This window comes from Salvia splendens, chromosome 12, assembly GCF_004379255.2.
Source record: "Salvia splendens isolate huo1 chromosome 12, SspV2, whole genome shotgun sequence".
NCBI lineage: Eukaryota > Viridiplantae > Streptophyta > Magnoliopsida > Lamiales > Lamiaceae > Salvia > Salvia splendens.
The window spans coordinates 1,582,360-1,595,028 of NC_056043.1; the positions used below are offsets into that span (position 1 = coordinate 1,582,360).

The 12,669-nt window shown below is 41.4% G+C and overlaps 1 protein-coding gene across 1 annotated transcript; it reads right to left on the minus strand.

Annotated features, from left to right (window-relative positions):
* Window positions 1-3,959: 3,959 nt before the first annotated feature.
* Window positions 3,960-8,136, minus strand: LOC121758986 (acyl-coenzyme A oxidase 3, peroxisomal-like). The gene is made up of 12 exons (XM_042154467.1): window positions 7,568-8,136; window positions 6,703-6,820; window positions 6,509-6,616; window positions 6,255-6,427; window positions 6,061-6,160; window positions 5,737-5,811; window positions 5,524-5,654; window positions 5,192-5,447; window positions 4,941-5,087; window positions 4,696-4,800; window positions 4,508-4,609; window positions 3,960-4,416 (listed from the first exon to the last, which is right to left on the minus strand). Exons 1-12 carry the CDS (start codon window positions 8,026-8,028, stop codon window positions 4,168-4,170), a joined length of 2,025 nt encoding a protein of 674 aa, XP_042010401.1. The 5' UTR covers window positions 8,029-8,136; the 3' UTR covers window positions 3,960-4,167.
* Window positions 8,137-12,669: the final 4,533 nt, after the last annotated feature.

Genomic DNA, 12,669 nt, shown 5'->3' on the forward strand with positions numbered 1-12,669 from the left:
GGGGTTTTAGCGCTTTGATGAGCGTCATTTTCGCGAAAGCTGAACCTAAGTAACCGTCGCTTGTGTCATCGGATCATCGCATCGCCAGAGCCCGCGCCGCCGATCTCATCGTCGGACCACCACAACCGCAGACTCACCGTGGTAACGATTTTATATTCCTTGATTCGGTGCTCTTTTGCAATGTGAATCTTGAATTAGTTAGAATGTATGTGGTGTTTTGACGGTTAAACCATTATATATGTCTTCTGTACTCTACATTGGCATTTCAAGTTATGACATGGAGGAGGGAACAAAAACAATCCATTCGCGATCTTAAAGAGATCTATTTCTGCACGGAGGGGACAAAACAATCCCTTCTCAAACCTGAATTTGTGTATAAACCTGATATGTTGATGGCTTTCGAGACTGAACCGGATGGAATGAGTGATGACCTATCTGAATATCTGGTTAAGGAATGCACTTTAGATTGTCCGATCTTTATGATCACAGAGGATCTTAATGTATTCCCGCATTCAGTTTCATTGGATTATATGGTTACTATTCTTGGAAAAGAAACAAAGAATGCCACTGTACAGGTTGTGAAAGTCACGGTGAGTGTTGTACAATTACAAGCTTCGTCATGGTTTTCAGTTGTATTAATATGTTATTGTTGTTTGCAGATCATGGATCTTTTCGTTGCAAGTCTATCTTCCCAGACACCTTTGACGGATATCTTTTCCAAGAAAAAGGGGGAGAGTTCTAGCAAAAAAGAATTTAAGTTTGATACTTCAAAAGTGAAGGACATAGATAAAAAGTCGGTAGGTGGAGTACTAGAACTGAAGGTGATAATTCAAAAGTCGACCCAAAACTTCTTGTATGCACGGGCTAAAAAAGAATTTGTGAATTTCTTGTTTAGTTTTGTTGCTATTCCGTTGGGAGTAGTGGATGTGGGGGGAAGGGCTCTCCATTAAAAGGAATTGCAAACTTGTGGAATAGTTTGACTGAGTCCGAGTACTCCACCCTGTTCAGCTGTAATGATATGAAAAAAAAGCTGATGGAAGCAACCTATGCTAACGGATATCTGACTAAAAATCATCTCCTACTCGAAAAAGATTTTTCTCGAGAATTGGTGAGCGATTCTGCTCATTTTCCCGATGGACCCGGAATCTTTCTCAAGGATAGACCCGGAATGTTCCTAATATTGGATGATTTGACAGTTAAACCATTATATATGTCTTCTGTACTTTGCAATGGCATTTCAAGTTATGACATGGAGGAGGGAACAAAACAATCCCTTCGCGATCTTAAAGAGATCTATTTCTGCACGGAGGGAACAAAACAATCCCTTCTCAAACCTGAATTTGTGTATAAACCTGATATGTTGATGGCTTTCGAGACTGAGCCGGATGGAATGAGTGATGACCTATCTGAATATCTGGTTAAGGAATGCACTTTAGATTGTCCGATCTTTATGATCACAGAGGATCTTAATGTATTCCCGCATTCAGTTTCATTGGATTATATGGTTACTATTCTTGGAAAAGAAACAAAGAATGCCACCGTACAGGTTGTGAAAGTCACGGTGAATAAGGTGAGTGTTGTACAATTACAAGCTTCGTCATGGTTTTCAGTTGTATTAATCTGTTATTGTTGTTTGCAGATCATGGATCTTTTCATTGCAAGTCTATCTTCCCAGACACATTTGACGGATATCTTTTCCAAGAAAAAGGGGGAGAGTTCTAGCAAAAAAGAATTTAAGTTTGATACTTCAAAAGTGAAGGTCATAGATAAAAAGTCGGTAGGTGGAGTACTGGAACTGAAGGTGATAATTCAAAAGTCGACCCAAAACTTCTTGTATGCACGGGCTAAAAAAGAATTTGTGAATTTCTTGTTTAGTTTTGTTGCTATTCCGTTGGGAGTAGTGTATGTGGGGGGGGGCTCTCCATTAAAAGGAATTGCAAACTTGTGGAATAGTTTGACTGAGTCCGAGTACTCCACCCTGTTCAGCTGTAATGATATGAAAAAAAAAGCTGATGGAAGCAACCTATGCTAACGGATATCTGACTAAAAATCATCTCCTACTCGAAAAAGGTTTTTCTCGAGAATTGGTGAGCGATTCTGCTCATTTTCCCGATGGACCCGGAATCTTTCTCAAGGATAGACCCGGAATGTTCCTAATATTGGATGATTTGACGGTTAAACCATTATATATGTCTTCTGTACTCTGCAATGGCATTTCAAGTTATGACATGGATGATCCGACCGGCCGGTTCCACCGGTTCACGGCGGTTCAATGCAGTGGTGGTTTAAAGGGATGAACCGGACCGGACTACCTACCGGTTCGCGGTCCGACCGGTCGAACTGGCCGGTTCGGTCCTGTTTTTAAAACATTGGTCTTATTAATGGTGCAACATAAATTAAACCTCTTGGATTAAAATACTTAATTGTATTAAATTGACAAAAGTCTAATTTAATTATTTATTGGTCAAAGTATTGAATTGACTAAGATTTTTCATAGCCCAAAGGAATTAAATTCCATGGCCCCAAATTTATCAAGGGAAGTGGCCCAAAAGAATTAATTTGATGGCCCGAACGAAATTAAAACCAAGCCTAAGTTCATCATTTTTTGTGGCCCAATTTTAAAAATATACTCCCATCCGTCGACTGCCTCTCTCTCTTCTCTTCTCCACAATCCATTCCTCCCCCAAAATTGAGGATCGGCGAAAGCCTAGCTCCATCGCCACAGCCATTTCCCGTCACCATCGCCGACCACCACCGTGCCGGATTCCGTCTCTCCTCTCTCGCCTCGCCTTCAAATTTTCCAGCTTAGGTAGGAACCTTAGCTTGACGTGAAACCGGAATCCCCCCCCCTTCGCCGCCAGTCGACCACCGCTCTGGGCGGCACCGACGCCTTGGCGGAAGCCACCGCCCATCGATCATCAGTGCCATGCACCCACTGTCCGCCGTCTCCTCTCGTCACTCCACGGCGACTTGCCGCCGCCAGCCTTGGTGTCGCCGTCGTCCAACCTCGGTAGATGGAAAAAGAGCATCGATCCCCCCCTCCGAGCTCCGGTTCCGATCGAGTGCCCAGCCACCCGTCGGCCAGTAGCTAAGCCCCCCCCCCCCTCTTTTTTTAGTCCTCGATGCACTCTTTCTTCTTCTCATCCTTCTCTCTCTGCGTTTCATTTTGCAGATTCAATGTTGCTTTTTAATTGTTTCAAAGTTTACTAGGGAAGTTATCATTTTATTGGACCAATTTTCCTCCAATGTTGCCATTTTTTAAATGATCAAAAGGATAAACATAATAGCTTTGCATTTTCCCGCCAAAAAGGATAAATTTGTCTTTTTAGTAAACTGACACTTTAGAATTTATGAAAAATATAGGGGACCAAAATTGGACTTTAGTCCTCGATTATAATTAAGTTATCAAATTGGTCAAACATTTTTACTGTTAATTTTAACATAAAATGGTTATTTTGGACTAAAACAATATGATTGGGACCAAAAGGTACCAAAACAATATGTTAGAGACCAAAAAGAATTTTAAAGCAAATGTAAGGGACCAAAATTAAACTTTAGTCTATTCTAAAACTCAAAATGAAGTAGCAATTAGCTTTAATAATGCCCCAAAATTAATCATATTATTAGTTTTTGAGTAAAATATACTTAAATTTTGTAAGTAAAAATAAATAGTAAATAGCGAATATTCTTTATTTCTAAATTTAGTGTAAATAATAAAAGAAAAACAACTTTTGATGTGACATTACATTAAAATGATTTGATTTTAATGGTAGAGTGATTAATATTTAGGCCTCTGGTTTGAGCCCATCACAATACAATCTTTAAATTTCTCTGTGGTTGCCCATTCAAAGTAAAAAGAATAGGTTAAGCTAGAAGAAGAAAAAGTGAACAGATAAGATTTGATGAAACAATATAGGGCTAGAAATGTGTATGTATGCCAATATTTTGGAACATCACTATTTAAATTTTAAAGGAGATCTAACCATTTTCTGACACAATATAGTTTTTATATTTTACAAATTGTGTTTAAAGAGTCGAGATAAAAGTCTTTGAAACACTTCCTTTAAAGAGTCAAGATAATAGTCTCTTGAATATTTTTCCACACACAAACATGGAGTCTCGACTCGTGCAGTAAAGCTTCGTAGACGAGTAAATCGCGAGCCTAACCTAGTCTTGAGACGCCGACCAAGCATTAGCTGCAACCCAGTCGAACGCGATAGGGCTCAGAAAAGCGTCAGGAATGCCGAAAGAATCCACCAAGGCGAGTGCGTGTGGCCGGATTTCGCTGCAAAGGTTCGCAACTTCTTTCCTCACAATCGCAGCATTCCCCGTTGTTAAGTAGCCATACCGGAGAAACGCAGGATCCTCATCCAACGTGACCAGAACGTACATCGACCTCACTAGACTCAACACATTCTGCATTGTTTACGAACGCTTCAGGATTCATGCAGATTGACACGAACATGAAGTTCTATAGTCGGGTTAATGTTAAACTTAGATGACGTACCTTCAAGGATGCGTCTGTCACGCTGTTCTCAGCTTCCACGAAAGTCTGCAAGATTGCAAGGTCGGTGAAGGCTCTGCCCAGATCTTCAGCGAGCTGATAACTCTGCAGAAGAAAGGTAAGTGCAACGGGTTAGAAATAGGATCAGAGCTCGAGATGATGCAATTCGTGTTAGCTGAATCAATCATTACCGCGTTAAATGCAGACTCTTTGCTTTCTCCCTGAGCTAGGTATTTAGAGACTTCTGCAGCAAAGCGGTTTAATAGGTCTCTTTCTCTCAAGCAGAAGATATCATTCTGTTATAGATGAAAAGTTAAACTCTGAAATGCTTCAAAATAAAGGAAACAGCTCAACTACAATGAGATTACCAAAAAAGGAAAACGACTCAACTACGGTGGGACGAGGAAGTAATCTATTAAAAGCAAGATCTCTATACCTGAAACTGTGAGCTATGAACTGTGGAAGACGAAAGTTGAGAGGGAATTGTAGGGCTAGGTTTGTTCATGTGTTCGAGACCTAACTCTTTGAACGGTTTGTTTTTCCTTTTAGTTGCAATGTACTCTGCTAACAGTGCCTTGCTAACCTGCGCGAAGTGATATATACCTTTCCTCAGTTGTCTGAACTTCGTTGACAAGTTTCATCCGTACAAATCATAAACACTATCACTAACGAGTGAACTACGCATACCTGCTGCATTAGGACATTGTTGTCACCCTCGAAAGTAGATTGCACGTCATATTCAGCTTTCAGCTGACCAATACGGTTTTCTGTCTTCAACCCTTGCCCTCCACACGCCTCCCGACACTCCTGAAGAGTTCGCATGTTGTGCCACGTGAGCGCTGCCTTGAGGCCACTTGAAACTACATGGAGTGTTTTGATCAACTGAGGAGTCCTCCGAACATAGAGCAGTTTCAAGTAGTTGCCAGCAAAGCTCATGGCATATCTGCAGCACATGAAACACAGAGATTGTGTTGGAAACCATATATTGGTTCGGAAGAGGCAGTGTATGCAACACTTACGTTTTTGCCAGAAGAGGCAGAAGGCGGCGCTGATGACTAGGGTAGTCGAGCAAAAGAACTTCAGCACCATTCGGTGTAATTGAAAATGCTCTCCTTGTCAATGAATATCTTATGGCAATAGCTAAACTCATCTGTTGAAAGAAATCCAAGTCATCAAATTACTGAAGAAATAGGTGCAAACTGGACAAAAAACGAACTCCTTATAGAAGTCACCTTTGCCATGTAAACGGCACTGACTGCTATTGTAACACGTCCGGATGTCAAAGGGGCCATGAATGCACCAAACCTCTGCATGTATTAATGAGCGTCAATATAGCACTTTCGTTTCACGTGTTACTCAAAAAAAAATATCCAGATCGCCACAGCACACTACTAAAAGAAAAGTGAAACAATTACAAAGAAGAGGTTCGATGAGGACACCAATGGTCCTTTTAAAGAAGATCAAGATCACGCTCTCATTTAAACGTTCAAAGCAGTAAACATTAGCTTATGGTATTTAGACTTAAGCTGACATAAAACGGACTTATCGACCCTAACCTGGTCAGCGTCCTTTATCGCGCTCAGATATTTTCCATCAGAAGAAACATCAGCAACTGAGTTCAATATATTCTCTCTGGGTATGCGAACGTTATCAAACCTGAAGATACAGAACACCAAGGTCTGAGACAAAAATAACTTGGGGACGAGAAAGGGAACATATATCCAACAAAATCAGAAGGGGCTTCTCTTACCATATTCGACCATTGTCAACACCATTCAAACCAATCTTATGTCCACAATCAGTGATCCTGATATTGGGACAGATATTGCCATCTGCATCTCTAATCTGGGTGATAAACGCATGGACACCCTCATTCTTGTCCTCAATGTTGAGCTGCGAGAAGACCACTGTGTGCGTTGCGTGCTGTAAAATCATCCAACGAAGACCTTGTTAGGCATAAACAGAGGTATGTTAAAAAGTCTAAGTGATAGCTCGAATTAGTACGTTAGCAGCTCCACCGATCCAGTATTTCTGAGCTGATTCGCAGGGAGTGTTGATGATAAACTCTTCGGTTCTAGGATCATATGTGGTTATCGTCTCTATGCCTCGAACCTAAGCACATGGAATCCAAACGCCTCAAGATTTCAAGATTAACAATTCAAATCAATAAGCTGCAAATCAATATTCTACAGACATACATTACTTCCATGTCCCAACTCCGTCATTGCAAAGCATCCCTTCATCAAGTAAGTTTCTGTGGCGCGCAGCCACTTATCGTGGTGCCTTTTTGTACCGAAAAACTGGATAGCACCACCCCTGGACCAACAACACTTGCATATATCTCAAATAATTTTCTCTATTGAATGAACAGATCAATCACAGTAGAATAAAAGAGACATTTAATACACAAAATGAACCACAAAAACATTCCGACACAAGTTCACCATTGCAACACTAGTTCCCATTTTTTTCTTAAAAATAGCACTACCAATGTGTCAAGAACAATCAAATCCAGAAAATCTTGAAATTCATTCCCTTTTTCGTTTCCGGTTTATAAACCAAGGGTTAATCGCCAGTAAAATCACAACTATAAGACATTTTTTTCCAGAAAAATACGATATTGAGTTGTCTGCACCTACGCACCTTTTTCACAACTGCCCAAAGACGATTTTTTCCAGACAAATACGATGCTAAGTTGGTGCACACATGTAAAACTTTGATGATGTAGATGAATAGTGGCACAAAGGTATATTGCCAAGGACTAAAACGACGCCGTTTTGAAGCTCATAAACTAAAAAAATAAATTAGGTCGGATAGAACAATTGAGAACTTTTGAAATGACCTATTCTTCTTAATTCTACAAGCAATTAACCGATAAACTAAGATTACTTAATTTGGATTCACCATTTCACCCAATGCAACTTCAAACAAGCAGCTTAACTTTCCTATTTTTCCACCTAATCAGATCAAAACCAAAAGTCTCATAGATATATACTCATTCACCACAAATGCTAAACCTCATAAATTTCACCAAAACCAAATCGGAAAAGCAAACAAACATACCACAGAAAGAAGTGAACACCAATTTTAATCGCGAGCGAGTGATCGAAGATCGTGATCACCTCCAGCAGAGCCAGCTTCCGCATCTCCGCCTCAGATCCCTTCCCCGTCATCCACCCCTCGAACACGCCGCGATCGAGCAGGTACTGAATCCTCTTCATCGTCATCTCCCGCTGCTGCTCCATCGACTGATTGTAATCGGGCGCCACGAAGACCTTCCCGCCCCTCAGCTTCGGGTTGAACAGCTTGCTCTGCACCATCAAATTGAACAGCCAGTCGCGCTCCCCCAAATTGTGGCTGTCCATCAATTTCCGCATCGAGCTCACATCGAACGACGCCGAGGCCTCCGGCGGCGCGTAGCTGAGGCACGGCGCGCGCGATACGGCGGCGCCGGAGGATGATTCGGCGGCGTGATTTTGAAGGTGTCTGGTTAGAATTTGGGTTCTGAAATTAGCTTTTTCCATGGCGGTGATGATGATTGTGATCGGATTGAATTGAAGATTTTGAAGCAAGGAGATTTATAGTTTTATTAGTCGTTTTGTTTCTTAGTTCAATATTGAATATTCCAAATTGGTGGATTTATGTAGTCTTCAAAATTTCTTGAAATGTGTAAAAATAATGCATCTAGTTAATTAGTTCTATTTTAAGGCCTTCAACAACCTAAACACAAATCATACTTCCATATTATTCCACAGTTGTGTTTCATTTTAAAAATTAAAATAACTAACTTAAATTTACATTAGCTAAATAATTGTATAATTAAATATCGAAGTTTCATCATTAAAACCGATTAAATATCCGGTCCCACATCTCGCAATGCAACCGAATTCGTGGCCCGATTGTACCTCATGCCCGATCTCTGTCTAGAGACGTATTTCCGGACTGATCCTGATATTGTTCGATCCTACATGTGGCCTGAATTACTATAGCCGTTATCATTTCTTTGAAAGTATTTTTGTATTTCTGTATTTTAGTTATTAATTTCAAAAAATATTATCCTTGAGATAGTTATATCTTGGAATTTGGAAATTTACCTTGGCGATGATTTAGTGAAAATAAATTTACTTAATTATAAATAAATAAACTATTTACAAATTTTTTAGCTAATTACACTATTTTGATTAAAAATATGGAGTATTATTTTTTTATAGAATTTTTTACATGGTTCACTTTTTGTTTGCTAACAACGTGAATCTTCGAAGTAGTATAATTTAAAATCCAACGGTATTGTACTATTGTTGAAAAGTAGTTATGATAGATTTTTATATAGGTTTTGGTCATTGAAAAAGATTAACTGGCTTCAAAATTTTAAAACTCTATATTTTTCATTTTTTTAGTTAAAACTTTAATTTATGCACGTATTGTCAAGCTTTCTATTGTTCGACTCACATTAAGTATATAATTATAGAGAAATATAGAGATTAGAATTGTCTAAGCTAACGATAATGGTGTCTCCACATCGTGAGAATATAAAACAAGAAGCAGGTTTTGGGATTTGATTTAATTTCATTAAATTGAACATCCTTTAGCATGGCCTATCCTACTAATTTCAATTACTATTAATCTTCTTAAGAGTGTTTAATTTTTTGTTGCGTGGCGTAGAGGCAATAGTTATCTACAAATATAAAAAATGTGTATTTTTTTACTAGTCAAGGCTTTTAACTTTAAATTTTAGTAGTACTGTATTATTTTTAAGCATAACGTTGTAAGAAAAATTGGAGTATTAAAATTGTTTAGGGATGCGTGCTAGAACATACCGTTGAATGGAACATAAGATCCTATTCTTATCCACTTCCATTTTGACATTTTAAATGAGCAAATTGCACCGACAAACTTTTACCTCTTCCTTGCTGATGATTTAGCGAATTTTTGATGGGAATAAATGCAAGTAATAAATGAAGATCGCAACACTGAAAATTACGTGGTTCGATTTACTGAGGTAAATCTACGTCCACGGGAAGAATAGAGGGCAAATTTGTATTGCTTGATCTAGCTTACAGATTACAATACTGATTTGCTATATGAGATTCAGGATCTAGAGAACTTAACCCTGGTCTATCTGATCTAAGTTCTATTTATACATTCGAACTAAGATCGTGGTTTGCAGCCCTGGTAGAGGGGTTGATAACTGCTTAATACCACTAAATAGATCGTGGGTGTAATGGAGGTCGTGGAGATCCTGCATGGGTCCACTATCTCCTTGTTCGGTCGAATACTGAGACCGAACTGCTGAACTTTGCCGATCAGCTTTTGCCGATCTGAGAGTTGAGCTCGATTGGTCGGCTTTTACCGAGCTATAGGCTGTGACCGAACTCTTTGGTTGTGCCGAACTGATACTCTTCCTTGGGTTACTATCTCCTTGTTCGGTCGAATACTGAGACCGAACAGCTGAACTTTGCCGATCAGCTTTTGCCGATCTGAGAGTTGAGCTCGATTGGTCGGCTTTTACCGAGCTATAGGCTGTGACCGAACTCTTTGGTTGTACCGAACTGATACTCTTCCTTGGGTTTTGGGCTGATGGGCCGTCACTGCTATTGGGCACGCAATTATTGTTTAGTTGTTTAGTTCGTATCCCATCACCACCCCCCCCGAAAAGCGAAGTGAATCACTTCGGCATTTTGGATGAGTGTAAGGGGGAGGCTGACGTCAGGGGACGTGCTCTGCACGTGTCTGCATTAAATGTGACAGCAAATCCGGCCAGAGAATCCAGAAAAAGTGGGATTTGAAACGGTGCGACGAATTTGAAAAATATTTCCTTTCTTCATCATTGGAACACTTTTGCGATTATTTCTTCTGCATTCTCTCTCTTTTTCGTAAAATTTTCTTCCGCTTCTTCAAGAATTTCTTCAGAGACTTTCGACCATCAAAGAGTAAGAATCATGTCTTCTTCTTCTGAAACTGTTTCTGAATCAGGTAGTGGTAGGAAGGGGGGTAAGGGATCTTCTGGCCGGAAAAAGTCCGAGGAGAAGACGGTAGAATATTTTCACAGCATTTTGAGTAAGGATACTGTGATATCCTTACACAGAAAATATTTTCTTCCTGGGGGGTTAGTGGTGATTCCCGACGACACTCATAGGGCTAACTCGCCGCCGGAGGGTTATGCCACCGTTTACGAAGCCTGCTTAGAATGCGGGCTTCGTTTCCCTCTTCCCCCCGCCTTTGTAGAGCTTCTTGATTTTTTCCAACTTCCTTTAGGTCAGGTGACTCCAAATTCTTGGAGGCACTTATCGGCCTTTGCTGCCGAGCTGCGTAGACTCGAAAATGATCTGTCTCTGAGGGCAATCCTTAATTTCTTTCAGTTTAAGAGAAAGGGATCCTGGTTTTACTTGATCCCTTTACAGCCCTTTAGAGCCTTCTGTAAAACCAAATGGCCGATGTGGAAAAATCGCTTCTTTTTTTACAATAGGACAGCGGCTCCGGACTTTTCCTGGAGAGGGCCGAAGTCCGTAATTCCTCATCCTCGGGTAGAACCGTTGGACGAGCTCGAGGGCGGGCTCAATAAGATTCCCATGATTAGGAAACAGTATTTGGAATCTGAGCTCGTCAAGGGTGACTTCGTGTTCGACTCCTCGTCTTCGGACGAAGAGACTGAGGGTGAGGATTTCTTTTTTATGCTTTACTGCTTTAGCGGCGAAAACTAACTTTGTTTTCTTGTTTTTTGGCAGTGAACATGCTAAGCAGGCTTGGTCGCAAATCCTCCGAATCAAAGGAGCCGGAGAAACAGAAAAACACCAGCTCGGCGTCTGATGCCGAGAAGAATCCGAAGAGGCAGAAGACCTCTTCGAGTCAGTCTTCGGATCCAAAAAAGCCGGGATCGACCTCGGCAAGGGGGAAGGCGAAGACTCAGAAACCCCCAAAAGCGCCAGAGAGAGACATTGTCCAGGGGGTTATGGATCAGGAGTGGTTACGGCCACTTCGGAACATATCTCTGAGCCCTTTTTATGGCCAAAGGACTTTGTAGAGGTGAATTTTCTTCTTGATTTTCTGGCTTTGCTTCTTTCCTATATTTTTTTGTGGCCCCTCTGTTGACTTTTTCCTTTTTCCATTTTCAGAGGAACAATATGCTCTGCAAACTCGTCACAGTTGAACTCTCTAAAGCGTCCAGCGATTATGATGAGATGCAGAGGAATTTGAATGCTGCTCGTCACCAGGCCGAACAGGCTCGGGCAGACTTTGAGGGGGCAAGGGCCGCTATGATCTCGGCTCAGGATGAAGCCCAGCGTGCCAAAGACCAGCTCGTCATCCAGAGAGAGCGGTCGAAACAGAGGGAGACGGCTGCCGTGGTTGCTCAGGGGGAGGCTCTCCGTGTTTACACGGAGAAACTCTTTTTGAGCAATCAATTTTCGGCCCTTATCGGTGATCTGCTGAAATTGATGACCGATAATGTTGAGCAGGAACCCGAAGTCGTCTTGCCGCTGTATGGCCGAGAGATTGCAGCGCGTCTCCAGAGTCTGCCGCTCCTTGAGGAGCTTGCGTCTTCATCGGTCCTGCTTTCTGCTGAACGAGTCCGTAATTGCCGTGCTGACCGTGACGAGAACATGGAGGCCATCTTTGCCTCCTTGGGGCCTGTTTCACCCGCTTCAATTTTCAAAGAAGAGGGTGAGCAGGAAAATGAGGCCGGCAAGGAGACCGAGCAGAAGGATCAGCAGACCGGCGACGGGCACGCCGAGCAAGAGGTGCAGCAGATCAGCGATGGGGGCGCCGAGCAGGAGGGAGGGAGGAGGGAGGCCGAGGCTGAGACCGAGGTCGACAAGGAGAAAGAAGCTGAAACCCACAGGGAAGCCGGAGACGAAACTGGCGGAGTATGATTTCGTCTCCCTTCTCTTAGTTTAGTTTCTTTCTTTCTATTTGTAAAATGGCCTTGAAGCCCTCCTTGTGTAAATTTTTTCTTGTGAATGAAAAAAATTCTTCTTTCTACACTCGTGTCTTCCTTATAGCTTTTCTTAATTCCTTTTACTCCTATTGTGGTTTACTGCCTGCTCGGTAAACTGAAATGCCGAACTGACATAGCTGCTTCGTATTCTTAACTCTAAGGAGCTGGAGGTACTTCACTGGAAGCGGCTATACTCTTTGGCTTTAAATGAAGCTGAGAAAAAAGCTATAGA